The 27,928-nt window shown below is 48.2% G+C and overlaps 8 protein-coding genes across 13 annotated transcripts; 6 read left to right on the top strand and 2 right to left on the bottom strand.

Annotated features, from left to right (window-relative positions):
• Positions 1 to 64: 64 nt before the first annotated feature.
• Positions 65 to 2,429, top strand: LOC108125083 (dnaJ homolog subfamily C member 21). Its single transcript, XM_017241102.3, has 3 exons — positions 65 to 205; positions 525 to 1,267; positions 1,329 to 2,429. Exons 2-3 carry the CDS (start codon positions 662 to 664, stop codon positions 2,340 to 2,342), a joined length of 1,620 nt encoding a protein of 539 aa, XP_017096591.2. The 5' UTR covers positions 65 to 205; positions 525 to 661; the 3' UTR covers positions 2,343 to 2,429.
• Positions 2,344 to 3,822, bottom strand: LOC108125088 (LHFPL tetraspan subfamily member 2 protein). Its single transcript, XM_017241112.3, has 3 exons — positions 2,831 to 3,822; positions 2,659 to 2,772; positions 2,344 to 2,598 (listed from the first exon to the last, which is right to left on the bottom strand). Exons 1-3 carry the CDS (start codon positions 3,222 to 3,224, stop codon positions 2,456 to 2,458), a joined length of 651 nt encoding a protein of 216 aa, XP_017096601.2. The 5' UTR covers positions 3,225 to 3,822; the 3' UTR covers positions 2,344 to 2,455.
• A 165-nt stretch (positions 3,823 to 3,987) lies between these two features.
• On the top strand, positions 3,988 to 5,409 carry LOC108125086 (wnt inhibitory factor 1). 2 transcript variants are annotated; one of them, XM_070279199.1, is made up of 4 exons: positions 3,988 to 4,413; positions 4,492 to 4,901; positions 4,962 to 5,072; positions 5,131 to 5,409. In XM_070279199.1, the coding sequence occupies exons 2-4, from the start codon at positions 4,501 to 4,503 to the stop codon at positions 5,231 to 5,233; spliced, it is 615 nt and encodes a 204-aa protein (XP_070135300.1). In that variant the 5' UTR covers positions 3,988 to 4,413; positions 4,492 to 4,500; the 3' UTR covers positions 5,234 to 5,409. The 2 variants fall into 2 exon arrangements, with proteins under 2 accessions (XP_070135300.1, XP_017096597.2); XM_017241108.3 differs by having other exon boundaries at positions 3,988 to 4,901.
• A 1,012-nt stretch (positions 5,410 to 6,421) lies between these two features.
• On the top strand, positions 6,422 to 8,232 carry Tina-1 (Troponin C-akin-1). Its single transcript, XM_017241113.3, has 3 exons — positions 6,422 to 6,602; positions 7,447 to 7,766; positions 7,835 to 8,232. The coding sequence occupies exons 1-3, from the start codon at positions 6,588 to 6,590 to the stop codon at positions 8,001 to 8,003; spliced, it is 504 nt and encodes a 167-aa protein (XP_017096602.2). The 5' UTR covers positions 6,422 to 6,587; the 3' UTR covers positions 8,004 to 8,232.
• Positions 8,233 to 8,481: 249 nt separating this feature from the next.
• On the top strand, positions 8,482 to 9,310 carry LOC108125090 (putative gamma-glutamylcyclotransferase CG2811). 2 transcript variants are annotated; one of them, XM_070278626.1, is made up of 3 exons: positions 8,482 to 8,906; positions 8,946 to 9,071; positions 9,145 to 9,310. In XM_070278626.1, the coding sequence occupies exons 1-3, from the start codon at positions 8,587 to 8,589 to the stop codon at positions 9,185 to 9,187; spliced, it is 489 nt and encodes a 162-aa protein (XP_070134727.1). In that variant the 5' UTR covers positions 8,482 to 8,586; the 3' UTR covers positions 9,188 to 9,310. The 2 variants fall into 2 exon arrangements, with proteins under 2 accessions (XP_070134727.1, XP_070134728.1); XM_070278627.1 differs by having other exon boundaries at positions 8,487 to 8,906; positions 8,964 to 9,071.
• Positions 9,221 to 10,758, bottom strand: LOC108125087 (protein CDV3 homolog). Of its 2 annotated transcripts, none has more exons than XM_017241111.3 (5): positions 10,708 to 10,758; positions 10,350 to 10,645; positions 10,209 to 10,291; positions 9,825 to 10,059; positions 9,221 to 9,759 (listed from the first exon to the last, which is right to left on the bottom strand). In XM_017241111.3, exons 2-5 carry the CDS (start codon positions 10,557 to 10,559, stop codon positions 9,499 to 9,501), a joined length of 789 nt encoding a protein of 262 aa, XP_017096600.2. In that variant the 5' UTR covers positions 10,560 to 10,645; positions 10,708 to 10,758; the 3' UTR covers positions 9,221 to 9,498. The 2 variants fall into 2 exon arrangements, with proteins under 2 accessions (XP_017096600.2, XP_017096599.2); XM_017241110.3 differs by having other exon boundaries at positions 10,209 to 10,294; positions 10,708 to 10,755.
• Positions 10,759 to 11,597: 839 nt separating this feature from the next.
• Positions 11,598 to 20,992, top strand: LOC108125085 (putative fatty acyl-CoA reductase CG5065). 3 transcript variants are annotated; one of them, XM_070278839.1, is made up of 9 exons: positions 11,598 to 11,805; positions 14,248 to 14,532; positions 14,607 to 15,032; positions 19,545 to 19,743; positions 19,798 to 19,894; positions 20,267 to 20,409; positions 20,472 to 20,603; positions 20,665 to 20,790; positions 20,850 to 20,992. In XM_070278839.1, the coding sequence occupies exons 2-9, from the start codon at positions 14,253 to 14,255 to the stop codon at positions 20,965 to 20,967; spliced, it is 1,521 nt and encodes a 506-aa protein (XP_070134940.1). In that variant the 5' UTR covers positions 11,598 to 11,805; positions 14,248 to 14,252; the 3' UTR covers positions 20,968 to 20,992. The 3 variants fall into 3 exon arrangements, with proteins under 3 accessions (XP_070134940.1, XP_070134941.1, XP_017096594.1); XM_070278840.1 differs by lacking the exons at positions 19,545 to 19,743; positions 19,798 to 19,894; positions 20,267 to 20,409; ... (1 more) ...; positions 20,665 to 20,790; positions 20,850 to 20,992 and adding exons at positions 18,364 to 18,802; positions 18,865 to 18,996; positions 19,057 to 19,185; positions 19,247 to 19,463; XM_017241105.3 differs by lacking the exons at positions 19,545 to 19,743; positions 19,798 to 19,894; positions 20,267 to 20,409; ... (1 more) ...; positions 20,665 to 20,790; positions 20,850 to 20,992 and adding exons at positions 16,710 to 17,148; positions 17,219 to 17,350; positions 17,412 to 17,540; positions 17,608 to 18,093.
• Positions 20,993 to 21,364: 372 nt separating this feature from the next.
• On the top strand, positions 21,365 to 27,928 carry pain (transient receptor potential cation channel family member painless). The gene is made up of 4 exons (XM_017241097.3): positions 21,365 to 21,382; positions 24,831 to 25,050; positions 25,114 to 27,120; positions 27,184 to 27,928. Exons 2-4 carry the CDS (start codon positions 24,835 to 24,837, stop codon positions 27,691 to 27,693), a joined length of 2,733 nt encoding a protein of 910 aa, XP_017096586.2. The 5' UTR covers positions 21,365 to 21,382; positions 24,831 to 24,834; the 3' UTR covers positions 27,694 to 27,928.

Here is a 27,928-nt window from a genome sequence, read left to right as displayed (position 1 = left end):
CAATTGTTATGGCTGATTGGCAATACTCGATTTTCAGTTTCCTCTTTGTGAAATTTCAGTTTCATGCAAATTATTCGTAAGAGTTCTTAGAAAAACAAAACGATAAAAAGCACTGCAGTTTTTGGAGAAGAACCAGATCCCGTTAGCTTTAAGATTTTCACTGCATTCTGCGGTTTAGACGCCGAATTTTCCTGGTAGTGTGTTGGTATGTGGTGGAAACTTCTTTAGGTGGTGATTGCGAGGAAAGCGTGTGCGAAAAAGTTCTGCGGAATGCGCGGACACAAAAACACGTCCGCCACCGCCAAAGGAAAAAAAGCTAATGGCGGAATGTGCCGTTAGCTGCGGTGGTGAGGCGTTAGGATTTTGAAATTGGTGGTTCCTCCTGGAAAGTTTCTTCCTTACGTATTCAGTTACGGGGACTCTTAGGACAACTTCGCTTGAAATTATAATATAAAATATGTTTTTTATTTTAATAGCGCCTGAACGTCGGCAATGTAACAGTTAATTTAATTTTTTTCTATTAGCACTGCACAACACTACTCTTTGAACGCAACTGTGAGCAGCAGCTGATAGCACGAGGGTCCTTTTCAACACTGCGTCTAAATTCTTGTAAAAAACATGCGCTAAAATCTTAATACCAAACAATAATTAAAGATCTAAAATGCGCTGCTACTACGAGGAGCTTGGTGTCCAACGGAGCGCCACCGATGGCGACATCAAGACGGCCTACCGCAAAATGGCGCTCCGCTGGCACCCGGACAAGAATCCAGATTGTTTGGCCGAGGCCAAGGAGCGCTTCCAACTTATTCAGCAGGCTTACGAGGTGCTCTCTGATCCACAGGAGCGCTCTTGGTACGACAATCACCGGGAGCAAATTCTGCGCGGCAAAAACTCAGAGTACGCAGAGAACTGTCTGGATGTGTTTGAGTTCTTTACTAATTCCTGCTACAAGGGCTATGGGGACGACGAAAAGGGTTTCTACAGTGTGTACCGAGAGGTATTTGTGAAGATTGCTCTCGAGGACATGGAGTTTATGGACGAAGACGACCACCTTGGTCTGGCGCCAGAATTTGGCACTTCGGAGAGTAACTACGAGGAAGTGGTGGGCCCGTTCTACGCCTTTTGGCAGGCCTACAGCACCAAGAAGACTTATGAGTGGCTGTGCCCGTACGATGTGCGCGAGATCAAGGAACGCTTCATCCTGCGTAAGGTTGAAAAGGAGATGAAGAAGATTGTGCAGGCAGCGCGCAAGGATCGCAATGAAGAGGTGAGAACGGACCTTATGTTATGTTTACGTACCAAGCTGACAGTATTTTCTTATTCTTGAGGTCCGAAATCTGGTTAACTTTGTGCGAAAAAGAGATCGACGGGTGCAGGCCTACAGACGCGTTCTAGAAGAACGGGCTGAGGCCAACCGCTTGAAGCAGGAGGAGAAACGCCGGGAGCAGCTACGAAAGCGCCAAGAAGAGCTTGCTGCCGCTAGGGAGAACAAATCGTTCCACGAGGGCTATGAGGAGCAGTTAAAGCAGCTTGAACAACAGTATGGTAGCGAGTCGGATGACTATACGGACGAGGAGGAGGAAGACAATGAAGAGAGTGAAGATTCAGAGGCGGATCCAGACGCGGAAGATGCCGAATTCGAGTTGGAGTATGTTGACGACTTGTACTGTGTGGCCTGCAACAAGACCTTCAAAAATGCTAAAGCGCGCGCTAATCACGAAGAGAGCAAAAAACACCGAGACAATGTTGAGCGGTTGAGGGCGGAGATGGAAGCAGAGGAAGAAGCCTTCCACGATACCTCTCAGGAAGACAGTTGCAACGGAGTTGAGGAAGCTTTGGATGATCTTGAAATCGCAGACGAGCACTTGTCCGCCGAGGAAGCACCCAGTGAAGAAGAATCTTCTGCTAAGACAAAACGTGGCAAGAAGAATAAAAGATCCAAAAAAGCTGCTGCCATACAAGTGCAAGAGGAAGAGGAAGTCAACGGTGGTGACGATGAGCCCCTCGAGCTTAAGGCTTCCGATTCAGAAGACGACTGGAGCAAAGGCAAGAAGTCTGCGCGAAAAACAAAGAGCAAAAAGTCTGTCACTAACAAATCGAAGCCCTCCGAGCAATCCGTCCCGGAGTCGGCTCCTCAGGAGGCTGCACCAGCAGCTTCACCAGAAGATCCCGATCCGTCAAAGCCGCAGCATACCTGTGTCACCTGCCGGCTAGTCTTTGACTCTAAAAACAAACTATTTGCTCATCTAAAAAAGACGAATCATGGAGTGTACATACCCAAGGCCAAGCCTGATGTGGAGGGCAAGCCTCCTGGCAAGGGCAAGGGAAAACGCAACAAGTAGATTAGATCGTGACTTGTTAGAATTTTATTTATGCTAATGTTAAAGTTAATTCGAAAATGAAGTTAAGTATGCTCGCTCTAAGCAAGATCAGTTAATGGAATCCTGGGTGGGATCTATGGAATGCAGACCAGCTTGCTACCCGCTTCGACGCGCCGGCGGACACGTGATCGCATGTTGGAAGATTCCGCTTTCAGGCTTATTCCGGCGGCGATGAATGTGAGAAGTACACCGATAACGCCGCAGTAGAACGAAATACCTGTGGGATAGACATTAAGATTAGGTTAAGGTCCATCAGGAGACAAGGTCACTCGCTTACCTATGCTGCAGTCGGCTGGGTAAAAAGGTTCGGCCTCCTGGCCGCAGAGACGCTGGACCCTTTCCGCTCGCCAGCCAAGGGGATGCAGGAAGAGTGCCAGCATCACGCTTATTCCTGGAAAGAAAGTTGATTCACTTTTGGGGATCTCGGATCAGAGTTTTGAAGAACCCACCTGCCACCACCTGGGCACAGGCCGTCAAGTTGTGGATGCTCTTGCCGCAGGCTGCTTGGCGACAACAGGTAAGCAGAGTAAGTATGACCGTGACCGACAACAGGGCGAATCCCAGCGAGGCAAAGAACATAGCTGCCTTCCATTCTCCGGGGTAGACACTACTGTCCGTGAACAGGCCGTCCAGATCGAAGCGACCACAGTGGTAGCCCCGCTCCAACATCACCTTGCACCGGGTGTAGATCCCAACCGAGGAGGACTTTGAGGAAAGCTGACCCACAGGGGTGGGGCCAACTAGCCATTTGGGCGTGACCAGAGCCACCGCAAAGAGCATGTCCGCCAGAAGGGAGCAGAGGAACCATACCAGGCTGGCGCTTGTTATGATAACGTAACACATTTCGGATTTGGCACTATTGCACTGAGCTCTGTTCAGAGATTGAAAACGCGTCAGCACTTGCCGGATAGATAATAGAGTCTAAGCGTTCGGCTTTGTCCGAGCACGCACTTTGACGCTGCGGTACATCCCACACCCACTGGCGTCACCCACCACTGCCGCCACCAATCACCCACCACCACCAGAACTTCCTCCCAGCTGACTAGCTGACCAGCCCGAAATGGAATTGTTTATTTTATGCTTTCGCCGTTTGCGTCCGCTGTTCGCTATTCCGCGGCCTGTTGTCTGTTTTATGTTATTCACCCCAAGCACACACACACACACGGGGATGGTGATGGGGACAGCGGGGGGACCGCCCAGGCCGCCAGTCAAGTACACTCGATTTGTAGCTGCAATCGAGTGGGGGGTGGGGCGAAAGAAAGAACTATGCTGCGGTGGCTTTCTTCGCGTTGATTCTTTTTTTTTTTTGCTTAAATATTTGGCCACTCAATGCCAGAGTCTTAACTCTGAACTAACCGAAACCGAACTTCCGTTCGCGCAGGCGTCGCAGTTTTTGTTGCCGTTGCCGTTGCCGCTGCCGATGCCCCACTGCGTCATCGTTCGTCGACACTGACTGAATGAATGGGTCACATTGACGCCAGCTGCAGTTCCAGACGCAGACAAGAACGGAATGGGAGTTGGAGCAAGAGCCAGGCCCCAATAGCCCGGCACTGAGAGAAATTCTTTACTAAAGAATACAGATGAAATGGATTTTGTTGTCTAAGCCAAGTGGTGGCCTCTGGGAGAGGAGAAGAGAGATATTATTATATTTTTATATAAACTATATTTTTTCCAGTGCATGCAGATGTGTGCAACATTGAGAGCAGAGCGTGGAAACCCATACATTCCAGAATTACCGCCTCTATGTGCTCTCCCACTTACTGGCTGGCTCACTTACTCACTCGATGGCTCTCCGCATTCACGTTCCAATTGGATCCGATCGGCGACTCCCCCACTTCTCCCCACTCAGTCAGTATGGGAGAGTGAGTAATGGATCCCCGTCTGCTCAATCGATCGATGCAAAGGCCGCGGCTGTAATTCCGATCAAGATGATGATGATCTCCGGGCGAGCGGTTATCAGCCGGCCGCGTCTGGTGGGGTCCATTGCGTCATCCGGGCTGTGTTTGCTTATAGGCCGATTCGTGACCGATGGGTAATGAGATCCGCACACCAATTGCGCAGGCCCGAAGTCACTTTCACTCTCACTTTCCGGCATGGGGATCACTTGCAGAAGTTTGCGATGCCGAACTGGATGCTGCTGTTGCTCCTGCTGCCGGCTCAGGGATTGGGGCATTACTACTACGACTACGGGTACTGGGAGATCAACGAGCCGCCTCCGCTCTGCTCTGACTACGAAATGCTGGTGGTGAACACCCGGCAGTGCGTCCGACGGTGCAACATCGTCTGCCGGGAAGGAGTCTGTTTCGAGGACGGAGCCTGTCCCTGTGCCGATCAGTACCAGGGCGCCGATCCGGACGGAGTGGTTTGTGCTGCCCAGTGCCTTGCCGGATGCCAGAGGGCGGGGGGCTACTGTGCTGCTCCTGATCTCTGTGTTTGCCCAAAGGGAAGCAACTATTACTTCGATTCTCTCTCCCAAAAGTGCAGACACCGGGTAGCTCGTCTTCTGGACCCCTGTCTCGGGTAAGTTCAATGATTTTGTGGATCCGGAACAAGAGATATAGATTTGAGATTCATTACAAGACGATGCACTCATGGAAGTTGCTCCTCCGACGGCCGCTGCACCTGCGCCCAGGGCTATGAACTGCAAGCCACTCTGCTCCACGGCCAACAGTGTACGCCCATCTGTGATCAGTGAGTTGGAACTTTCTTCTGCTTCCAGATCGCTCATTAGCCCTTTCTTCCCCTCTAGCGATTGTGGACCCCAAGCGTACTGCTTCGCCCCCAACTTGTGCGCCTGCCGGCACAAGCACTACCATTACGGACGGAGCGGCATCTGCACCAGGGACTATTGACCTTGGAGCAGCAGCTGCAGACGATGGGGCTGTTTTAAGTTCCTTTCCCATCGACGTCAGGCAGTTATGTTTTCTGATGTCAGATGATGGTTTAAAATTTAAACTTTATATATAAAAATAGTTCATATAATTTATACTTTTAATTTAAATGGATTATTATAAGAAAAAGTGTTATATTTGAGAGCTTTTAAGTAGTTATGGTTCATCAATTTAAATTAATTTATTTTATTTGACTTCTCGATTTAATAAATTAATAAATTGGGTAATATTTCTAAAGCTTCCGAGAATCAATATACCCCACCTTTTCAGGGGAGCGCCCCAAAGTCTTCGGAGAGCGAAAAGCTAGCAGAGAGCTGGTGCTTTTTGGCGCTCCCACCACGCCAAATTACACTACGTAATATTGTTATTGTTTATAAGACATGGGGGATGTGGAAGGCCCGTCGGTTAAAAATTGAATTCATTATATGTATGTATATGTATCTCTGATCGGCGAAAATCGGCAGATTGTTATAGAATTGGGAAACATGCGGACGTGTTATTCAGAGGCGTCGCCATTGAAACCAGGAGGGGGTCTTCAGGGTGGTGAAGAACGACTTGTTTAAAGACAGGGCCTTTATTTATCAGCTTAGCTTCATTGTGTGGGCTCTGATAAGCCCAGTATTTGACAACATGGATGTTTAAAATGTCCCCCCCAAAATAGGGTGTTTCTATTAACCCACGTTCCCCTGGCAGGGTATTTCAAAGATAAAGACTAATGTCGCTGGCAGAGCAAAGAAACGACGGCGCTGGCGCTGGTTTTAGCTTTGCGCGTGTGGCGTGTTTTTGTTTTTCTTGTTGTTGTTGACCGGGGGCGGGCCTCTTGTTGTTGGGGACATAGCACAGTGGGCTAATGCTCTACTTTTTGGTGAAAATTCATGAGGAGAGTTGAGGGTAGCCTACCACAATCATGAGGGTTGTTTTTAAAACTTTATACCTCATATCTTTCTTGTTTCTAGCAGCAACATATATTTTTAATACCTAATTCCAATAACTATAGATAGTCATATATTTAATAATTGTAGATATAGTAATCACAATTTTATATCCAGACTGGAGTCACTGTTCCAAGCAGCAACATCAGCAGCAGCAGCAGCAGAGACAGCAGCAGCAACCGCGACGGCGGCAGCACTCGTGTTCCGATTGTTCTCCATCGCATTTTAGTTGGAGTTTTGCTGTTCATCGGCGCGGTTCTATACACCTGGAGCTCCTCCATTTAACCAGGATACCCTGAGATTGCTACTCTTTCTCTTTTGCTAACTGCAGCAATTTGCAATTTTAATTGTTCGCCAGTCGGTTTGACCAGAAAACAGGAAAAATGGGCCAAGTCAAGGTATGTAAAGCGAAAGTAGCGAGTCCGTCTGTCAAGACGGTGGTGTTTCCTGTATAGCACCAGCCACATCCTGCGCATCTTTCGGCCGTAGCAAGTGGGCAGCCCCGCACGGGCTGGCGTGGGAAACTTTCTTTAGTTTTGGAAAGATTTTAAAAATCCGAATGTTGTTCGTCAGGAAATTCCAATTTAGTTAATATTTTATTCAGTTTAATGGTAATGTGTGTGGTAGTGCTGGGTCTCGGGGTTATGTAAGCACCTTCCAGCCCAGATGCCCCCCTCCCTTAGGCAATGCAACTGCCTCGTATTGCAATGACATTGATCAGAGGCCGCCTAACGGGGCTTGCGTGTTTTTTTTGTATTTATTCCAATGATTAGACCCATTTAAGCAATTATTAATGTTCTAATCACAAGGTATGTAGTATATCCACATTTCTTCATGGGAGGCGTAGCTGCTGCGCAGTTTCTGAAGCACGCATTCAGCTCCAAAAATCAGTTTATTGGTAGTATTTAGAGACCTGGCTATAACAAAAAAAAAAAGTAAGTGTGAATGCATCAAACCGGTTGGGCTCTTCCCCTAAAAGGCTATACAAAAATTTTATAAATAAATGCCGAACGGCTATAATCGTGCCGGAGAAGACGGCGACTACGACGCGTGTGTCGTCTTATCAGCCCAGTCAGCCAGGGGGTTCTTTGCAGTGGAAAATATTCAGATCACCGATAGCCCAGACAAATTGATCGGCCATACCAGATACCACCTGTTTGGGTGCGCTTTCAAAGATCTCTAACCTAACCCTACTTCTTTTCTCTGCCTCCGCCACACCCACCCACCCACACACACACACAGAAAGCCACATCTGCCCTGAGCAAGCTGTTCGTCTATGGAGCTCTTAAGTACGGACAGCCCAGCAACTCGATCCTGGCCAGCAGCGGGAACGGATACGCCAAGTTCTGGTGCAAGGCCACCACCACCGAGAAGCTGCCGCTGGTTATCGCCACCCGCTACAACATTCCCTTCCTGCTGAACAAGCCCGGCGTGGGGTATTACGTAACCGGAGAGATCTATGAAGTGGACGACCGCATGCTCAACTCCCTGGATAACCTAGAGGACTGCGAGGAGATCTACACGCGCGAGAAGCAGGACATGAACATCGGCGTTGGCGAGGGGTAAGAATCTAGCGATGCTGCTGGTTGACGTCATCGAAATATTTATCTTTTGTGTCTATTCCGTTTAGAACTGTACCCTGCTGGGTGTATCTGCTCCAGAAGTACCCGGAAAAGCTGCTCAACTTGCAATACCTGTCCAGCTACGAGAACAGCACCACGCATCCCTACATCATGCGCCACCGCCGCACCCACAAGCACCCGGCCCAGGACGATCTCAGCTACGAGGCCACCAACTAAGCCAATAACCCCATAGTAGATGCCGCTGGATGTGCTCTTGGAAAATTGTTCTTATGTTACCGGTAGTTGCATTTCTAGACCGTACTGAGTATACACGCATGTGTATCGGCCATTGTTATATGATATGTATATATACGCCGATATGTACCATACTGCATTATTTAGGTTATAGCCACTAGTTTGTAATTTCATAGTTTTCGACAAATAAAATCTGAAGCGATTCAAAGTATCCGACGTGTCCATTTTCTATATCAAGTAGATGGTGGGATCGGTTTTGAACCATTTTTAAACAAAGATTTTTATTTCTTATTGATTAGGTTTCTTTCTATTCAAGGAACTAGTCTAGGAATCAAGGAAATATATCCTATCTACAATTTCCTCACCTCACCTAGACATAATCGCGGACACTGCCGGTGCTGTTCGTCACCTATGTGGACAGCACTTTAAAACTTCCATGGGAATGACAGGAAAGAAGAAGAATGAGCGGGTCGTGTCGACCGAGCAATCTCTGGGTTAGATTACCGCACATAGAGACCAGACACACAGATAAGCCCGACCGCCAGGAAGCGTACAGTGTTGGAGCATGCTGAGAATGGCTGGGTGGAGGAGAGTCTTTGTCTATGGTACTCTTAAAAAAGGGGAACCCAACCACCACTGGTTGACAAGCGAGGAGAATGGTCAGGCCAGGTTTCTCGGAAAGGGTACCACGGCGGTGAAGTTTCCTCTTGTGGTGGGCACTCGCTACAACATTCCATTTTTGCTGGCCCGACCAGGTGAGGGGACTCACATAGACGGCGAGATCTACGAAGTGGACGATTCCATGTTCGGAAAACTCGACCAGCTGGAGGACTACCCAGATTACTATGATCGCGAAGAACAGCAGATTCAAACAGAGCAGAATGAGTATGTCTTTCCCGATAGATGATGTAATTGCTTCTATAGGTCATCCTGTACTTCCAGGAGCATCCAGTGCTGGTTGTACCTAATCAGGAATTTTCCGGAGAAACTGTTGTCCAAAAAAATGCTCAGTTCGTACCACAACACACCCGAGCAGCCGTACAATGAGAAGTCAGTGCGCACTGTGCCGGCTAGAGATGATCTTTCCTACTGACAAGTGACTCCCCCTCTCTTGCCATTACAGCTATTTGGAGAGCACGCCGGAGGACATCTGGTCGGATGAGTGAGAGGATAACAAGGCCTCGTTTTAAAAAAAGTGATTTTTATAAACGGAGTTCAACGCATGGCTATTATTCGTATTCTATTACATTGATTCCATACTTTTAAAAAATGCAAAACGAAATGAACAATAGTGTGGCTTCCTGTGGACTTGGGTTAGAGTAGTAGCAAAGTAGAGTAGGTTTAGATGAATCGAAAAGCCTAGAAGGATTGCGGGTGCTACTGGCTACTGGCTGGCAGAACCCATCCAATGACTTGAGCTCAGCAGCAGACTCCCTTAGGGGCCAGCAACAGCAGCCGCAACAGCGCCAGCTGGAACCTAGCTAGCTTCGTCGTCAAGCGACTGGAATCGATTGGTGGCCGCCACCGGAGCATTAGTGGTTTCCTGTACGCGCTGAAAGCGGCCTCCGTGACGGACTTCTTCAAAGGCGGGTTCGTTTTTCTTTTTGCGCTGTTCCTCCGGACGCGCTGCGTTCAACGTGGGGAAGAACTCCGTGTTGGTGATGTCCGGAGCAGCTCGCCTAGGACGCAGACCGCCTCCGATACCGCCACCGCTGCTAATACCGCTTCCGGCTTGTTGCTGTTGAAAAATAAACAGTCTTGGTAGTAGAAGAATATATGGACTGCATAAATCGAAATACTCACGCTGTAACGTAACGCGGGGGAAACATAGACCTTGGACAATGACGGCTTTTCCACCTCCACAGGGATCTGCGTGACCTCCTCAGCAGGGATCAGCTTCTTCCAGGGACCGTGCCCGGCACGAGTCTCGCCCGTTTCGTCATTCCCATAGCCGTTGCTATCATCTTCGTCGTCGTCATAACTGCCACCACCTTCCGGGGCAGAGGGGATCCTCGAGGACTCTGACTCGTTTACGGTTCTGCAAAGGTAGGGAGAGGTAGGCGTTAGCTTCAGACAATGCCTTTGTTTGCTTGGCTGCATGAAAATCGCAGCACAGCTGTGGCAGCCGCGACCGTGCCTATTATTTTGAACACCAACACACACAAAACGTGCGTAGCGCGAACTCACATGGTGCTCAGTTGGCCAATCTTGAGGCCGCTATAGTCCTTGCGCTGCTCCTCCTCGAACTCTTTCCACTCCTCCTCCACGGGCTGCTGTTGAAACCAGATATGATAACATGCAAACTATTCAGAATTTCACCAGACTTACGGCGGACTCTTGCACTTTGCTGCTCTCGTTTTCGCCTGGCCCTGCCACGCCGCCAGCGCCCGCTGGTAACTCGGGTTTCTTCGGCTTGACCACCTCTCGCTTGCTGCCGTCTTCCAGGTTCTTAACTAGCTCATCGGCCGTCACGAACTTCGTCTTGTTCTTGGACTTCTTCTTGTCCTTTTTCGCGAAGAAATCGTCCAATTCGGCCATTTTTTTTGCAATTTAACCACAAAAATTTGCTTCGCTGCTGTGCTGAGAATTTTGTAGTGCGGCCAGAGGGACAGAGAAAAGCGAGGCTGTAAATGAAATAAAATTATAATTATTCCGCTTCGTTTTCCAACACTTGACTTTAACAGACTCGTTTACAGTTCTGCTAAACGACTACTTTGGCGGGTTGTTTAAACACAAAAATCGGAACGGACTTGATTCCGAGACACAATATTTTGTAACAATATTATTGGCAACCAGCATAATACAGACTTTGCAAAAATCACAGGAAAGAGTGAATATTGATTACCTAGATTCGCGATATTGGGCAATCCAGCTATTTGCATAGGAGATTGATAACCACCTAATTAAGTCAAATAAATGGAAGACAGAGCGGCAGCAGCGAATGCAAAGCTTGGCCATTGGCCGGTGGTTGTGTAATTAAAACTACAGCCATCCATGGCTAATTTTGCATCTCTAATGATGCGAATATGCATGCGAATATATCTAAAGGAAGACAAAACAGCGACACCAATAGAGCTCAGACAAACGGCGCGGCTAATTGTCTACAAAAATAAATGGCCATATTTCCAGGGATTCCCGGGGCGGCTCAGCTTAAGGGCCCAAGGAAAAGCATTTGCAGAACACAGAGAAATCTGTTACGTTGGGGTACGCACCCAAACTAATTATAAAATATGTGACAAGAGTGATGCAAAAAGATCCCAAGGATTTGACGTCTTTAGATGGTGGACAAATATTGTTTTTCAAACCAAACTGCAACACATTATCTTTTGTGCAGTACTTGAGCTCTTTGCCTTTTTCTCAAAGACAGTTCCGCCTAGATTAGCCAAGCTAATAGATATTTATGTCTGTACCAACACCTACCCCTCTTTTCGTTTCGTTTCGGCTTGCTTTGGGTTCAGTTTGGCTGGCTTTGCCACATCCAAGAGCCAGCCCCACTGCCCCACAGCCCCACAGATCCACTAAGCCCCAGGCCAATCCACTCGGCTAACCCATTCATATTGGCCAGCGCCTGCCTGGCCGGGTTCAGTCTTCTTTCGAGCGTCGCAGCGAGCACATCGATCTCCAGTCCACCACATCGTGCTTCGATTCAGTTCGAGCCACTTGAAATCCGATCCGATCCGATTCGAGACGAACCGTTTTCCCCGCTGCAATCGCGTTCGCGAGTGACGTGCCTGCTACATAAAATTGCAAACGTTTTAATTGAGGAGAATCCCAAACACTCGAGGTAATTGAACACTTCAACGCGCCACAAATGTTTTGGTGGCACCTCGGTATGCCTCCGAATTGTTCTAAAGGGGATTGGAAACATATTCTGGGGCTATCTTTGAGGTATTGCAACCGCTGTCTCAAGACTGCCATTGCATTGTCTTTGGTTTTTCATTTTTCGGGGCAATTAGCCTGCTATTCAGAGGCATTTACCTGCCCAGCGAAGCATTTAATTGCAGATTATAAAAGCATGCCCCCTCTAGATTCATATCGCGGTCATAATCAAGTGCTCCATGTCAGGGCCGGGTCACGATGAACTGTCGTATGAAGAAAACTTGAATCTCGGATTTGGATATTTTAAATTTTCCGCTTCGAGTTCCGTGTGGCAGCCCTTTGCATATGTATATTTGGAGCTCGGGTCAGTTCAGTTTCAGCATTGAATTTTATGTGTCCGGAGCTTCATCTCATTTGTATCAATGCTGGACCAATACCAACACCGAAAGCTATTTACATATTGAGGGGGGTTTTTTTTTATTTGTGTTTTTGTGGGATTGTGCGACCAAAGGCCAAATGGGCAATGGAATGGAAGAATTGCCAAACATTTAAAATTTGTTCGATTTCATGGTTTAATATCTCAGCCTCAAGTGGCTTTCTTAATGATCCTCGACGAGCGCACCAGTTGAGCGGCTCTTCTTCAGCTTACATCATCCGAAGCCTTACAAAAGGGGTCACCCAATCGCTCAATCAGTCACTCAGCCATGCGTTGGTCTAATGTGAGGCTTTATTGACTTTAGACTTGGCCTATACTGCATTTTAATGGTTCCCCATCATCGTTAGTCAGTTCTGAGGTCGAACTCGTTTAGTTGCAGCAACTAAATGATAACGTAATGTACCACTGACGATATGTAAACAAGAGGAGCCAATCTGAGATACACATGCCCAGCAACACACTTACAAGCAAGCTAATTAAAAATTCCAAAATGTTTCTACTTACAAATACCCAACCGGTTTCAGCTCCAATAAAAATATGACAGATGGTGGGGAGGGGAGATGCCAAATCGTAAATTTATAAAACTATTTTGCTGTTTTTGACAGCTGCAGTATCTGTTTCGCCTTGAGAAATTACCAAATATTTCGGAGGAGTAATGGGGTTTTTTAAAATTTTTTTAATAAAAAAATATATTAAAGAATTAAGGCATTCGACAGTTGTTTATATTTTTCCTTTGCGCTTCCGTACAGTTTCCTCTTGAAATTCTCTTTACTAGAATTCTATTTCTATAGTTTCTTATTAGGGAGTATAATTTTTATCAAAAATTGTTTATTCTCTTTTAAAACCAGCTTTAATTCGCTTTCATTCGCTTCCCCTTTCGCTTTCTCCTCGGAAAAAAACCTAGATCAAGTTCGTTGCCTAAGTCTTTCGTTTGATGCTTCGTTATTTTTGGGTTCAGTTACCGTTTGCCCGCTGTGGCTGGCTGTGTTTGACTGTTATGCCTATGGCTTCGGGTTTGACAACTTGGCCGACTTGCTCTCAAAAATTGACTCAATGTGTGTTTATTTCGGGGCTTGCATAAGTGCAGGCCGGCTGACATTGTTTCTCTCGACTTTTCACACATTCGTTGGACGTGTTTTAATTGGCAATAAAGTCTAAACTGAGGCTAAGCAGCTAACTGGGGCCCCCAAAGGCGGGCGAACCATTGCTGAAGGAAATCCACTATTCGGCCAAGGGGGGGCAAACCAAGATGTTTTGAGTTCAAGGTGCAGGTGCGAGAACGAGTGCAGTGTCATGCTTCCCTTGCAATTTCCATACCTGGCGCTGAAGAGCTCCCCATCTCCGCTTGGCTGGAGGAGGTAAGCACTCGGCAATGGGGCGGATAGGGTGCTACCACAAATACGGGGCAGGTGATGACTGCACTTGCCGCAGAATAAATCGGTAAACAAAAACGTCCGCTGCTTCGGTCTTGCGTGAAATGTCATGACATGGCCAAAGTGCAAGACTCTACGTTATTAACAGATAGAGACATAGATTTGGCCAAGTGTAACGAAGCGGCTGCAATGCAGATTGGGCAACAGCATACTCGCATTTGCAACCGTCCCCGGGTATGGGGCAGGCTAGACGAGTTACCCCTGCTGGATCTATTGCATAACCATTCGAACCGCCAAAGAAATGCGAATCCACAGGCACAGGCAATCGAATCCAAATAGAAACCGAAAGTCCACCAAGTCGAAACTCGTTTGCTGCAGGTTCCAGCTAGCTGGTTGCTAGTTGCAAGTTGCTGGTTGCTGCCACTCGATGTCTGTGGCAAGCGGGACACGCGTGGCCAGAATAAGCCCCAGTTTTTCCAGCTTGCGCCACATCGTTTGGCCAATCTCTGGTTTTACTTGTGACTGGTTTTGAATGCTTTCCCGGAATGCTTCTTGCGCCATTTCGACCAAACCCGCTTTAAATCCATTTCCATTCCAGGCAAGATGACGGTGGATCTTTCGCCCGTGCAGGAGTACTACAAGGACAAGACGATCTTCATTACGGGGGCGTCGGGTTTTATGGGCAAGGTGCTGCTGGAGAAGCTTCTTTACTCATGCCACTCCCTGAAGGAGGTGATCATCATCTGCCGGCCAAAGCGCGGCAAGACTCCGGAGACGCGTCTGGAGGAGATGTTCAAGCTGCCTATTTTCCAGCGCATTAGGGACGAAAGGCCCCACATGCTCAAGAAGGTGTCCATCTATCAGGGCGACGTGACCTTCGATTGTAAGTAGACCTGCCTTCAACCTCCTGTCTCCGCCTTTCTCTAACTCAGCTCCCCGTCCTCCTAATCATTCCAGTACTCGGCTTAAGTGGCGAGAGTCTGAAGCACGTCACCGAAAACACTAATATAGTGTTCCACATGGCGGCCACTCTCAAGCTGGAGGGCAATCTTCGCGATGCCATCGACATGAACCTGCTGGGCACCCGACGTGCCCTCGACGTGGCCAAGCAGATGAAGCAGCTGGAGGCGTTCATCCACCTGTCCACTGCCTTCTGCAACTGCGACCAGGAGGTTATGTATGAGAAGGTGTACGAGTTCCCACACAAGCCCGAGGATCTGATGCGCCTCGCTGAATGGATGGATGTGAAGACCCTGGACGCCATAACCCCCGACCTGCTGAAGCCGCACCCCAACACCTACACCTACTCGAAGCGCCTGGCCGAGATCCTGGTGCGCGACCACTACGAGTCCATGCCGGTGATCATCGCCCGTCCCAGCATCGGTAAGTGACCTTTTGGAGTTTACTGGCTCCATCTCCCACTCTTGCTTTCGGTTTGCTTGGCTTGCAATTCGATTTATTTGCATCGTTAATCCCCGAACCGGTGGCCAAGGGGCTTGCTTGCTTAGTAGGCCCGCTCCCCGCGAACTGGAGACTGCAATCGCGCCGGTCTCCTTCTACCCTCTACCCTATGGCCTCACCCCACCACCAGCTATCTCTCCACGATGCAAACTAATCATGCGCCTCCGCTTATATCTCGGCTTATGTCTATGTCTGCGCCACCCCGGGACATTTGTTTGGGTATTATTTATTGCCTTTTCGGCCACCTGGTGTCTTTCAAAAGTATCTGCAGTTGCTAGTCAATTAATGTTTTCTATTACCAATTTTTTTGGCAAACCTGATGGGTCGTTAGTTATAGGAAATAGAGAAACCACCATGGGCCAGTGGAACAGAGAAACCTGTTCGAGGGAACCTGTAGATGCAAATCATCGAAACATAACACTTTTTAATTAAAGCACATAGGAGATTGGAGTTGAAATAGTACCAATGGGTTGGTATTGGATAGCTGCCTTTAAAATACATAGTTTGTAGAATATTCGTCCGTCTAAAATAGAGCAAGTTTTAACCCAAAGACCATAGTTCAGGAAAACTTCCATTAGTTCCAAAGCCGTGTACAGATTGCAAAGGGAAATGGGCGGGGAATGAATTGGCATTTCCTCCGAGGTAATTGTGGGTTCGGTTATCGAGTATATGAGGAGTTTCGGTTTCTATTTAAGTGGGTTCAAGGCAACGCTGACCCGGTTAAATGGGCAAATATTCGATAAATACTGTCAATACCGCGGGTTGCGTCTTCGTTGTTAGCTTGCTGCTAGTTAACTGGCGGCTGGTAAAGTTCCCCAGAGTTCACAGATTTTAGCAGGTAGCACTGATGAATGAGCACTGCAATAGATACACCAGGGTGTGGCCGAGGGCTGGGCAGACGCTTTGGTGCTAGTTTTAAGCCGCTTCTCGCTGCCGCCGCCCACTGCTAATTATTCGCGTGTCTTTCGCTTTCCGTGAGTGTCTCGTGCGAGACCGTCTTGGAAAACCGCTATTGCCTGCCACCAGTGCCGGCACTGGATTTAGACTTGCGCCGGACTAGACTTCGGAAGCTGCCAGGGCTCTCTGCAAGGTGTCTCCAAGCGCTTGCCTTCCGTACTCTGCTTCCCAAACGACACCGCCGCACATGACCCACAGCAGCCACAAAAGTATCCGATCAACGCAAACAAACAGCCCCAGCAAACGCAAACAACAACGCTTCAACAAAAAGAAAAAGTCAGATTACATGGCTCGGCATACGTATCAGACATTGCTTAAACAACAACAACAATAACTAAAAACAAATACAACAGCTACAACTCCAAGTACAAGTACCAATACCACAAAAACTGCACACACGCCGTCGTCATTGACCAAAAAGTTCAATGAGCATGCAATGAAAACAAAAGAAGCCAAACAGCAGCAAACCCAGACCGCTTCCCCCGCTCACGCTGCTCCGCTGCTCAAGCTGCTCCTCCTCCGCCTCTGCCTTTGCCTGGCCGCTGCCATCGCCTCTTCCTCCGCCTGCGCCTGTGCATCCGCATCCCGTATAGTTGGCTCCCTGGAGTCCGGAAGCCAGTCTGAACTCTTCATGTCCGGCAGTGTCGCCGTCGGCGTACGAACCCGTGCCGGGCTGGGTGGACAACCTAAACGGACCCACCGGCCTGATGGTGGGCGCCGGCAAGGGCGTCATCCGCTCCATGCTGATCGACACGCGCTACCTATCCGAGGTTATCCCGGTGGACTATGCCATCAACGGACTTTGCGTGATTCCGTACCAGTTCGCCCAACTGGCAGAGAGGCCGCCGGAGGTTCCGGTGTACAACATCACCTGCGCCGATCACCGCAAGATGCAGTGGGGTGAGGTGATCGAGATGAGCAAGGAGATCGGCTACCGGTATCCGATGGAGGCGGGTCTCTGGTACCCAGACGGATGCATCACCACGAACAAGCTGCACCACAACATAAACGTAATTCTCTTCCACTGGCTGCCCGCCTACTTCATCGACTTTATGCTCCTGATCCTGGGCCAGAAGCGCTTGTAAGTTGGGGGTCGCCGGATCTCCGAATGAGTGAAACGATACGATCCTGACTAATTCTCTCTCGGACAGCATGGTTCGCGTCCAGAACCGCATTTCGGTGGGCCTCGAGGTGCTGCAGTTCTTCACTATGCGCGCCTGGTTCTTTAAGTCGGACGCCTACATCTCGCTCTGGAACATTCTGAACGAAGCGGACAAGAAAAAGTAGGTACCGTGGCGAAGGAGAACGGCTCTTAATCATACCGTCTCATACCTCATCCAAAAGCTTCAACATGGACATGGACCCCGAGGAGACTGTGCCCATGTACATAGAGTCTTGTGTCCAGGGCGGGCGTCAGTACCTAATGAAGGAGTCTCCGGACAGCCTGCCGCGGGCTCGACTCCAGCTGAAGCTGTAAGCTGCCCCGAAACCCGATCCCCTATGCCACGATCTCTAAGTTCCACTTCACCTTGATTTGCAGGATGTACATCTTGGACCGCGTGTGCAAAACGCTGATTGTGGGCTCGCTGTGCTACTGGACGTACGGCTTGGTGGCCCGCCTCCTGGGCGTCTGAGCCACTGGACTCCGAGTCCGCACCATTTCCACTTCTCATTCGCGCGCATTTCCCAATCAATCTTCGCTTATGTTCGCTTGGGGGCTGAAGACTTCGGGGCTCTTGACGAGGTCTCGGATATCTGGTTTTCATTTCTAATTTAAGTGATTATCCATGTTTCATGTGTGCAATAAAAGCAGCAGTAAACACCATTCGGTATATTGTGTCTGTGTCTGTGTATCTGTGTTTCTGTGCCTCATGTGCCGGTGCTTCAAGTGTCCAAGTGTCGATGTCCAGAGCTGAGGACCATCCGCTCCAGCGCCAACACGAACAACACAAACAGAACACACACGATCCAAAGAAACAACACCACCCACACTATAAGATTCGCACACTCTCTCCCACACACACTTTTTCCAAAGAAATGACCACAAAATTGCACACTCACCCACTGCCAAAACCTAAACCCAAACATCACAAACAGGGAACAGCAACAGAAATATAAATAGAAGTTGCTGATCTCTAACCATATCACTCACCCTCTCACACCTAACACTTAACACACTCACCACTCGGCTTCGGGAACCATCATCCTGGGTACTTCGTGGTATGTAGAAAGGTGCAAATCATCCGGGAGAACAATTATCGGCGGGTATTAAGACTCTGTCTTGCTCCTCCAACAGTTTCCCCGGCCGCCTTCGAACCACTGGCTGGCTGGGTGGACAACCTCAACGGACCCACCGGACTGATGATCGGGTGCGGCAAGGGTGTCATCCGCTCTGTGCTGGTCAACCAGAAGAACAAGGCCGAGGTGATTCCCGTGGATTATGCCATCAACGGTCTCATCGTCATCCCCTACGAGTTCAACAAGCAGGCCAAGCGGCCGGCCCAAGTCCCGGTCTACAACATCACGAATGCGGATCACCGGAAGATGACCATGGGCACGGTGGTGGAGATGAGCAAGCGGATCAACAAGCAGATCCCCTTCAACGCCGGCCTTTGGTACCCGGATCCTTGCGTGACCACCAACACTCTGTACCATAGCTTCAACGTGGCCATGTTCCACTGGCTTCCCGCCTACTTCCTGGACTTTCTGATGCTCATTCTGGGCCAGAAGAGATTGTAAGTTGCATCGAGTTTGAAGCCAATATTAAAAAGTATGGTTTTAAAATGTTTCCCTTTAGCATGTTGCGAGTGCAGGAGAAAATCTCCACTGGTCTCGGTGTCCTCCAGTTCTTCACTCTCAATGCCTGGAGTTTCAAATCCGACAACTATGCGTCGCTGTGGAATAAGCTCAATGAGGAGGACAAGGAAATGTAAGCCCTCTAGGAGGATTGCATTTGTGAGCAGGGTTTTATTTTCAATCAACATTTCAGTTTCAACATGAACATGAACACCAGCAACACAGAGGAGGAGTACATGATTGAGTGTGCCAAGGGTGCCAGGAAGTTCATTCTCAAAGAGAAGGACGAGGACATCGACAAGGCCCGGCTGCACATGAAAATGTAAGAGGAACTCGCACATAAAATAGACCCAATCTAACATTCACGATTTAATCCATTCTAGCCAATGGGTTGTCGACGTGGTGTGCAAGACTCTCATCGTAGGACTCTTCTTCTACTACGTCCTCAAGTGGACGGGGGTGCTGGCCCTCTTTTGAGCCGGTCATGGGTTTGATGGTCACAGGCATTTACTTAGTCACTAGCTTAGTTTTAGTTACGCATATTCGAGGTTTCGATTCCAAATAAACATGATTCTAGGTTGTTGAATACACTTATCGCCACCCCACGTTGTTTCTCTCTGCTAATCGGTGGGCATCTTCCATAAATCCTGGGTTTACCTCACGTATTCTCTGCTCCTCCAGTAACGCCTGCTCTGGCCGAGCCCTTGCCGGGCTGGGTGGACAACATGAACGGTCCCACGGGTGTCCTGATTGGCGCCGGCAAAGGAGTCATTCGGTCGATGATCTGCAATGGCGAGCTCAAGTCCGAAGTCATTCCTGTGGATATCGCCATCAACGGCCTGATTCTGATACCTCACCACACCAGTCTCACAAAAAAGAGGTGAGTCTCTAGTTGTGCTAACCGACTACGGTGGTCACATGCCTTTCTTTGCAGGCCCCTCCAGATTCCGGTCTACAACTTGACTGTGGAGGACGAGAAGAAACGCACTTGGAAGTGGATAATGGATGTGGGCCGTGACTTGGGCATGAAGGTAATTATCGTACCGAAAGTTTCAAGTAAATTTTCGATTTTTTCCAAGGGGTACCCTCATACAATTTTGGGTTTTTCCAATTTCGCCACTTTTGCTCCTTCCGATGGCCACAGCTCGGCCGATTTGTATCCGATCAGGAAACAAAGTACCATTTTGTAATCAGCAAACCCAGAAGCCACTTTTCTCATTCAAAACATTGCCTAAATACCGATTTGAAATTTTTCGAATTTTTCCAAGGGGTACCCTCACAAAATTTTGGGGTTTCCCAATTTCCCCACTTTTGCTTCTTACGATGGCTACAGCTCGGCTTATTTGCCTTTTAAGCTGCAAGTTAAAGAAAAAGCATCCATTCTTTTTTGAATTTCTTTTCAGTACCCCTTTGAGGTGGGACTATGGTATCCCGATGGAAATATGACCTCTAGCAAGTTCTACCACACTTTTTGCTCCATAATGTTTATGTGGCTTCCGGCTTATTTGATTGACTTCCTGCTTCTGATATTTGGTCAGCGACGCTTGTAAGTTATATCTCAAAGCCAGTTAAATCCAAATATACATCCTTTTGGGTTCCGCAAACTAGCATGATCAGGGTTCAAACAAAGATCGCAGTAGGTCTGGAGGTTCTGCAGTTCTTTACAACCCGGAATTGGGACTTCAAGTCCACGCACTTCAAGCAAATTTATCAGGAAATGGATGCAACAGATCGAAAGATGTAAGGACTAGCAAACGAGTTTGAAGTATATACATATATCATTTGAAATTGCCTTTAACAGTTTTAAGATCAACACTGATGATGTGGACGACTACGAGTACATGAAGGTTAGCATCTTGGGAGGCCGTCAGTATGTCATGAAGGAGCCTCTGACCTCATTGCCCAAGTCCCGCATCCAGTTAAGATTGTAAGTAGCTCATAAAGGTTTTAGATTCTTATTCCTTAACGTATTTTACCCGATTCTAGTATGTACGTCCTGGATCGCATTAGCAAAACCCTTATTCTTTCGGGACTTTCGTACTGGATCTCCGTCAAGCTAGGAATTATCGATATAGTCAGAAACGGATTGCTACCCAGCCATTAAGATAAAGCCAGTCACGCAAAAGCGGATTTTTCATCGTTTCATCATGTTTTCAAGCCTAAATGTACCATAATTGTAAATCAGTTCAAAATAATTCAGGTGTTTTGTATACGTTATTTTAAAGATTTTTTAATAAGAATACACATAAATACATTTCCGCAGAAAATGTTGTTTTAATTTGTGTTAGAATTAACTAAATAGAAAGAAACAAATAACAGGCCATTACTACGGCCATTTTGAAAAGTTGCGGGAAGCTTTGCGATGTATCGATCGTGTTATCGATAGTCGAGCTCTGTTAAACCAGAGTGGGGCTGCCCCATGTGTCAGCTATGTAAAGCTTAACAGCGCGCCACTTTAAAAATCCCCTTTCCCAGATCAGTCGTGAAAAGATCAGCAGCAAGTTTAGTTGAACGGAAAGGTAATGGACGGTGTTCGGTGCCACTTGATCCTGAACAATATTTAAAAAGTGAATTTTGAAAACGGTTTCGAAACTTTCTTCTGACGCATTCAAAAGTGAAACTGGTGAATCATTATTAGTCCTAGTGCCTGAGACGAGAAAGATGCCTCATGCGACGACAGTTCGCAGTGAAATTAAAACATATTATTAAGTAGTAACTGAGAGTGAATCATGTGTAATGCAGATATAAATAAATGAGTAAAACCGCAGTTGCAAAGATAAGTTCGCCTCCGCGACCCACACAACCAAGCAACAACAACAAGAACCGCGGTTTAAACAAGTTTCGAAAATATTTTACGTCCATACAAGGTTAAAAAACTGCAGAATCCAGCGCCCACGGGGCGCATAAGAAAAAAAACCTTTGTTTTAATGACGTCGTCGATGGCAAATTAATTGATTGAGCTGCATTTGATAAATGATTAATACAAGTATTAATCACTGTGCTCTGTGACATCATCGAGGCTTAAAAAACAGTTTCCTAATGCCTGTGGGCAGATCACGAACCTGTGCGCTCAATTCCCTAAAAGGCAACGCCTGCGGTGGCCAGTTCTCCGAAATGATCGGTTTCTGAAACATTTCAACTGGAAAAGCGGAGACCCACTTAAACCAAACAATTCTTGCTGACCAGGCGTGTTCTTCAGAACCCTGCGGCTGTAAATCGAGCCCAATGTTTGCCTAACTGGGTTGGGGACAGGGCGGACCAACCCGAGCTCTGGCATTTGCATGAAAATAAGGCGTCAATTGCTTCCGTTCCCTGTTCCCCGTCTCCCACAACTCACTACACATGTTCCGGGGCGGAATTTGCATTTTTTATTGCCAATTACAATTAAATAATCCATCGATTAGGCTATACGGGGCTATGCCCCCGGTTCCAGTAACCATTTTCCGAGCCATTCAAGACGTTTAGGTCGAGCCCCACCTAAGGTCGAGCCCTCGTCTGATCGTTGGCTCTATTATTATGAAGCTCACATAGGTAGTGATAGGTTGGAGGGGATTCAGTGAATTGGGCCAATGGAATAGATTCCCTTTGGTTTAGATATTTTTTTTTTGGATGAGAAATTGTTCTCAGCGGTCCAATTAATATTCCTCAGTTTGGAATAGCCAACTCTGGCCGAGTGTGTGTTTAATTAAATTACTCGAAATTACTGAATCGTGCGGGCCCACGCTCCCCTTCCGGCTGACCCCCTCCCGAATCTTTTGTTGTGCACATGATGTAGGCCAGTCAATTGTTTATGAAGTGCACAGAGTATAGAGAGCACACAGATACACACCGGCACACAAACTTTTTCAAATAACCACTTCGGATGGGCGTCTGTCCATGTGTTTGGGGTACTGCCTGGATAGTGTTTCTACAGCTAAACACTTCTTGTATACAACTAAATCCAGAAGCTGCTGGTTTTTATTTTGGTGCGAAACCACTTCGCCATGAAGTCAGCCCCCGACGACAACTACAACCACGCTCACATCCACAGCCCCATCTGCGCATCCATCTTAATTATGACGTTTTTATGATGACAATTTGGGGCTGAGCTCGGTTACAGTTGTGCTCCGCCAGCTCGGATGGTAGCTTTGGCTGCCAGTGGCGGGGCATCCACAAAAACTACGAAACCGTGCCTGACCTCAATCACGATCGTGGCTGTTTCGGCCCCTCCTAGGCCATTTTGGCCATTTTTTTGGATTCCTAGATTTTTTTACTCTCCGCTTTTCCAGCATGGATTTCAAGTGTAAACATTCTCTATTCTCTATTAAGTGCAGTAAAATTGTGCTATGAAATAGGTAAACAAAAGCGTTCTATTTGCTAATAAACAAAGTTTATGGACAAGCAAATTAGTTTATAATTTTTCCGTGGAGAGCTTTCCGGCGAATGCGATCATCAGCTTGAAATTTCTCGCCCCGAAAACATCTTAATTCTGAAAATATTCACACTATATGTATGTAGGAATGTCTTGGTTTTCCAAATATTCTTCCCCTTTGTTCAGAGCATCCAGACACTTAATTTATCAGAGCCATTCTACGGGTGATAGGGTAGGGAATAAATCTTCTCTGTCTGCCAAGATTTGGATTGAATTCTGCACAGACTTGGTTCTTCCCAGCTGTGCGTTTTGTGACTTCCGCCGAGTGCAATTATTTTCTGCCATAACATGGTCTGAACAAACCTGATCGACAGGTTTGGAGCCGAAAGTGCATTCCAGACTCCGGATACTGCCTGAAATCTGGCTACTCAAGCCGCTCAGTTGGCCAGAATTGTGGGCCCTTTGTGTTCTGCTAATTACTAGGAATTACGCCATTCTGTCAACTGTTGTCCAAGACCCGGCTCGGAGCTTCGACAAACAGTGAAGTTGTTTGTCAATTGCTTTGACAAATACTCCGGTGGGCAAACAACATAATACATACCCCCGATATATAGTGGAGCCAATTAGAGAGGGTGATTGTGCTTTTTGTTTATCTTATCAGCTTGGCTCGTCGGGGGGTCATTTACAATGGCCAATTTGCTTAGCCGATGAAACACGGGGTTAGCAAGAGAAGACGTTTCCTGATTACCAATTCTTGCCATTGACTGACAATCGACGGTGGCGTTATTCAAATTAGCCAAGTGTGATTAGCCGATTTCTCACACATTTCATGTATTGGCAAGTCGTTAGATGAGAATCGAGCCAAGAGAAGATCCCACAGAAGACGCCGCCTTGAAATTTACGCTGAAAGCCGCCGATAAATCGCTGATACGCCCCCAGGGCTTCATCTGGAACTCAGGAGCTCTGAAACTTTGGAACCCCAACCCCGGCCCAATTCCGCAGAATAATCAAAGCGTAAAGCGCAACAAATTAATTGCTAATTGATACTGATGTGTCGATTACCTTATGATTGTTCTTTATGATCGTTAAGCGCCGATATCCCGGTCCAAAAACCTGATTCAAAAATTTGTGGATCGCCACGACCTCTGATTGCGCCACTCCCTAGCCCCACCAAGTGCGTACATGGTTGGATTGTTATGATTTAATAACTACATGGGGGAGCAAATTAAGACCGAGTCTGTCTGTACCAGGGAAACCACTTAGAGACGCTTTCTTTAATGGCCTGCAGAGCGAAGACTTGGATTTCGACAAACCTGTAGGGCAGCTTTTATTCCAGCTCCACCACGCAGCTGCGGCTGTGTGAAAATCAGCGTACCATGAAGCTGTGTCAAATGCCGTTTTTGGGTTTTGACCACTTAAACTAGAGTGTTCTATTGTCTAAAGACTGCCAAGGTCAGGCAGAGTACCCCGAAAGCCGTGGTCATGCGGGCTCTGCCTCCATCGGATGACGAGCCGTGTGGGAGTTCATTAGCGCTGGTCGTTCACTCTCGTCACACTTTGAAAGAAGCATTATTCGATAAACTCTATAAATTCTACATCTTTTCTTCATCTTTTAGTGAAATGGACATGACCATGGCTTTTCTCGAACCGCAGGCCCAACTCAGCGCTGCTCTAGAAAGGAGACAGAGTGCAGAGTTTAAAACGGCCTTGGCCAGAGGAGCACAGGCGTATCGCCAGGACGAGCGCCACCAGAGTATCTTTGAGAAGACGCTTTCCACCCCCGGCTGTGGGGATTTCATAGACGCCTGTATTGACCACGGCTGCAACGTGAATTATGTGAGTGGCCACCGGACATGGTTAAGCATTCTTGGATGACCACCCAAATCTTCCCGCCCGCAGGTCAATAGACATAACAACAAGGCAGCAGTTAACTACGCAGCAGATTCGAGAGATGCTGGAAACCTGGAGGCCTTGCTGCGCCCCCGCGGCAACTCAGCCAAGGTCCAGGTGGATAGAAAGTATGCCAATCTAACACCCCTCAACTCGCTGGCCAAGAATCTAACAGCGGACAACGCCGCAGATGTCAGAGCCTGCATGGAGCTCTTGCTGCTCTACGGAGCCTCCCCAAACGCGGTCGACCAGAGCGAGTTCACGCCCCTGCATCACGTACTCCGCAACAAGAAGGTACCAAAGACTGAGCAGCAGAAACTGGTGGAGCTATTCCTGGCCCAACCACTCCTGGACATCGATAGCTATCGCAACGGCCAGGTGCGTCAGTTGCTCCAAACACAGTACCCTGGGCTACAGCTACCCGAGCCAAGCTCCGGACCATTGGACACCGATCAACTTCAGCGCACCTTAAGAGACTGCGACGAGGAGCAGTTCCTGCAGCAGCTAGACGAGTACAAGAAAAACCTCAGCAGCTCCGCGGATAACCAGCGCAACACAAACCAAGAGGAGTATCTGGCCCTGCTGGAGGAGAGCATCAAGAGGGGCAAGCAGAAGGCATTGGAGGCGATCTTGGGCACTGGTGTTAACATAAACGGCGCAGCAGGAAAACCCAATCAGGCCAATGTCATAGAGGTGGCCGTGATTTCCGGCAACTGGCAAGCTCTAGAGCGCCTTCTGAGGCATCCGCAACTCCATATAACCAGCAAGTCGCGTCTCCTTAACTCCGCCATTAGTAGGTTGGAGGAGCAACCGTACGAGGTATACTGCGACTACGAGCGCTGCTTCAAAGTACTTTTGGCCAGCCATCTAGTCGACATCAACGAGACGGACAAGGGAGGCATGACCCCACTGGCCTACGCCGTAAAATATCGAAACACATGGGCTATCAAGGAGCTGCTCCAGCAAGGCGCCTACATCGGAGCCAAGAGCAAGTTTGGGGACTTGCCCATTCAGGACATTGCCCCGGAGCTGCTGCAGGAGCACTTCGACTCCTGCATCACCACAAACGGGGAGAAGCCTGGCGAGAGTAGCTTCGAGATCCAGATCGATTTCAAGAACCTGATGCGCCAGGAGGCTAGAGAGTCCCAAGCCTTGTCCCACTCGCTGCGCGACGAAATGACGCCCATAGCTTATATAGCCAAGTCGAAGGAGCTCAGCTACCTACTGCAGCATCCTCTGATCTCTAGCTTCCTGTTCCTCAAGTGGCACCGGCTGTCCCTCATCTTCTACCTGAACTTCCTGATCTACTCGCTTTTCACTGCCTCCATCATAGCTTACACGCTCCTGAAGTTTCACGAGAGCGAGCATGCCGTATGGACAGGGTTCTTTCAAATCCTCTCCTGGGTGGGCATCGGATACCTGATTGTGCGCGAGGCCATACAGGCGATGATGTCGCCAATGGTCTACCTCAAATCGGCCATCAACTGGATGGAGATAGCCCTAATCGTCCTGTCCATTTGTACCTGCATCGAATCCACCTACGACGAGGAGACAAAGCGGGTCCTGGCAGTGATCACCATCCTGCTGGTTTCCATGGAGTTCTGCCTGCTGGTGGGCTCCCTGCCAGTGCTCTCCATCTCGACGCACATGCTCATGCTGCGTGCCGTCTCCAGCAGCTTCGTGAAGAGCTTCGCCCTTTACTCGATCTTCGTGCTAACCTTCAGTCTGTGCTTCTACATCCTGTTTGGCAAGGACATGCCCCCGATTCAGGACAACGCTGTCCCCCATACCACTCCGAGTCCAGATGCGAATCCCAAAGATAAGGGCGAGTTCAATACCTTCAGCAAGCCCATCGAGGCCCTCATCAAGACGATTGTGATGCTTACCGGAGAGTTTGACGCCAGCGAAATAAAGTTCACCAGCATCTACACCTACCTGATTTTCCTGCTCTTCGTCTTCTTCATGACCATCGTGCTGTTCAACCTCCTCAATGGTCTGGCCGTGAGCGATACCCAGGTGAGATACAAACGACTTCGTTTCCTTTATTTGAGGCTGACCCAATCTTTCAATCCTCCGCAGGCAATCAAAACCCAGGCTGAGCTGAACGGAGAAATCTGCCGAACTAACCTGCTGACCCGCTACGAGCTTGTCCTCACCGGCCGCCATGGACGGGCTGGGTGCCTGTCCGCCAGCCAGCCCTTTAGGAGCATCATCCAGCGACTGCTGAACATCTACCCCAATTACCTGGGACTACGCCAGATCTCCGTGCTGCCGAACGATGGCAACAAGGTGCTCATACCGACGAGTTACACTTTCGAGGCTCCCTACAATCAGGTTTCCACCAACCCCACCGCCTCTCAGAAGAAATTGCTGGATCCGCCACTCCAACTCCTGCCGTGCTGCTGCTCCATGCTGACCGGAAAGTGTTCCCAGATAGATGCCCGCACCGTAAAGTTGGCCCTCGCCCTCATCGACCAGAAGACCAGCACGGAGCAGAGGCGCCTGCGGGAGCAGCAGAGCGACCGGAGGCTTCAGGTCATAGAGCAGAAGCTGGAGAGCCTGCTGCAGCTCCTGCAGGAACGGAACTGACCTCCCTTCACCAGCCTAGAGTATTAGTTGTGACCGACGCGCATTTCAAACAGTTTCTAAACAGGGTTTTAGTCGGAAATTGTTTTATTAACATACGAATAATGAAATTTGAACAAAACCCTTAATAATTTCAGTTAAGTAGTATATAATGGTTATATAGACAGTAAATATTGTATAAACGAATACCTTTACTGTACCATTTTGTACCCGAGTAAATATTTAATTTCAAATGTTA

This window comes from Drosophila bipectinata, chromosome 2R, assembly GCF_030179905.1.
Source record: "Drosophila bipectinata strain 14024-0381.07 chromosome 2R, DbipHiC1v2, whole genome shotgun sequence".
Lineage (NCBI taxonomy): Eukaryota > Metazoa > Arthropoda > Insecta > Diptera > Drosophilidae > Drosophila > Drosophila bipectinata.
This window is presented reverse-complemented; position numbering and strand designations above follow the sequence as displayed.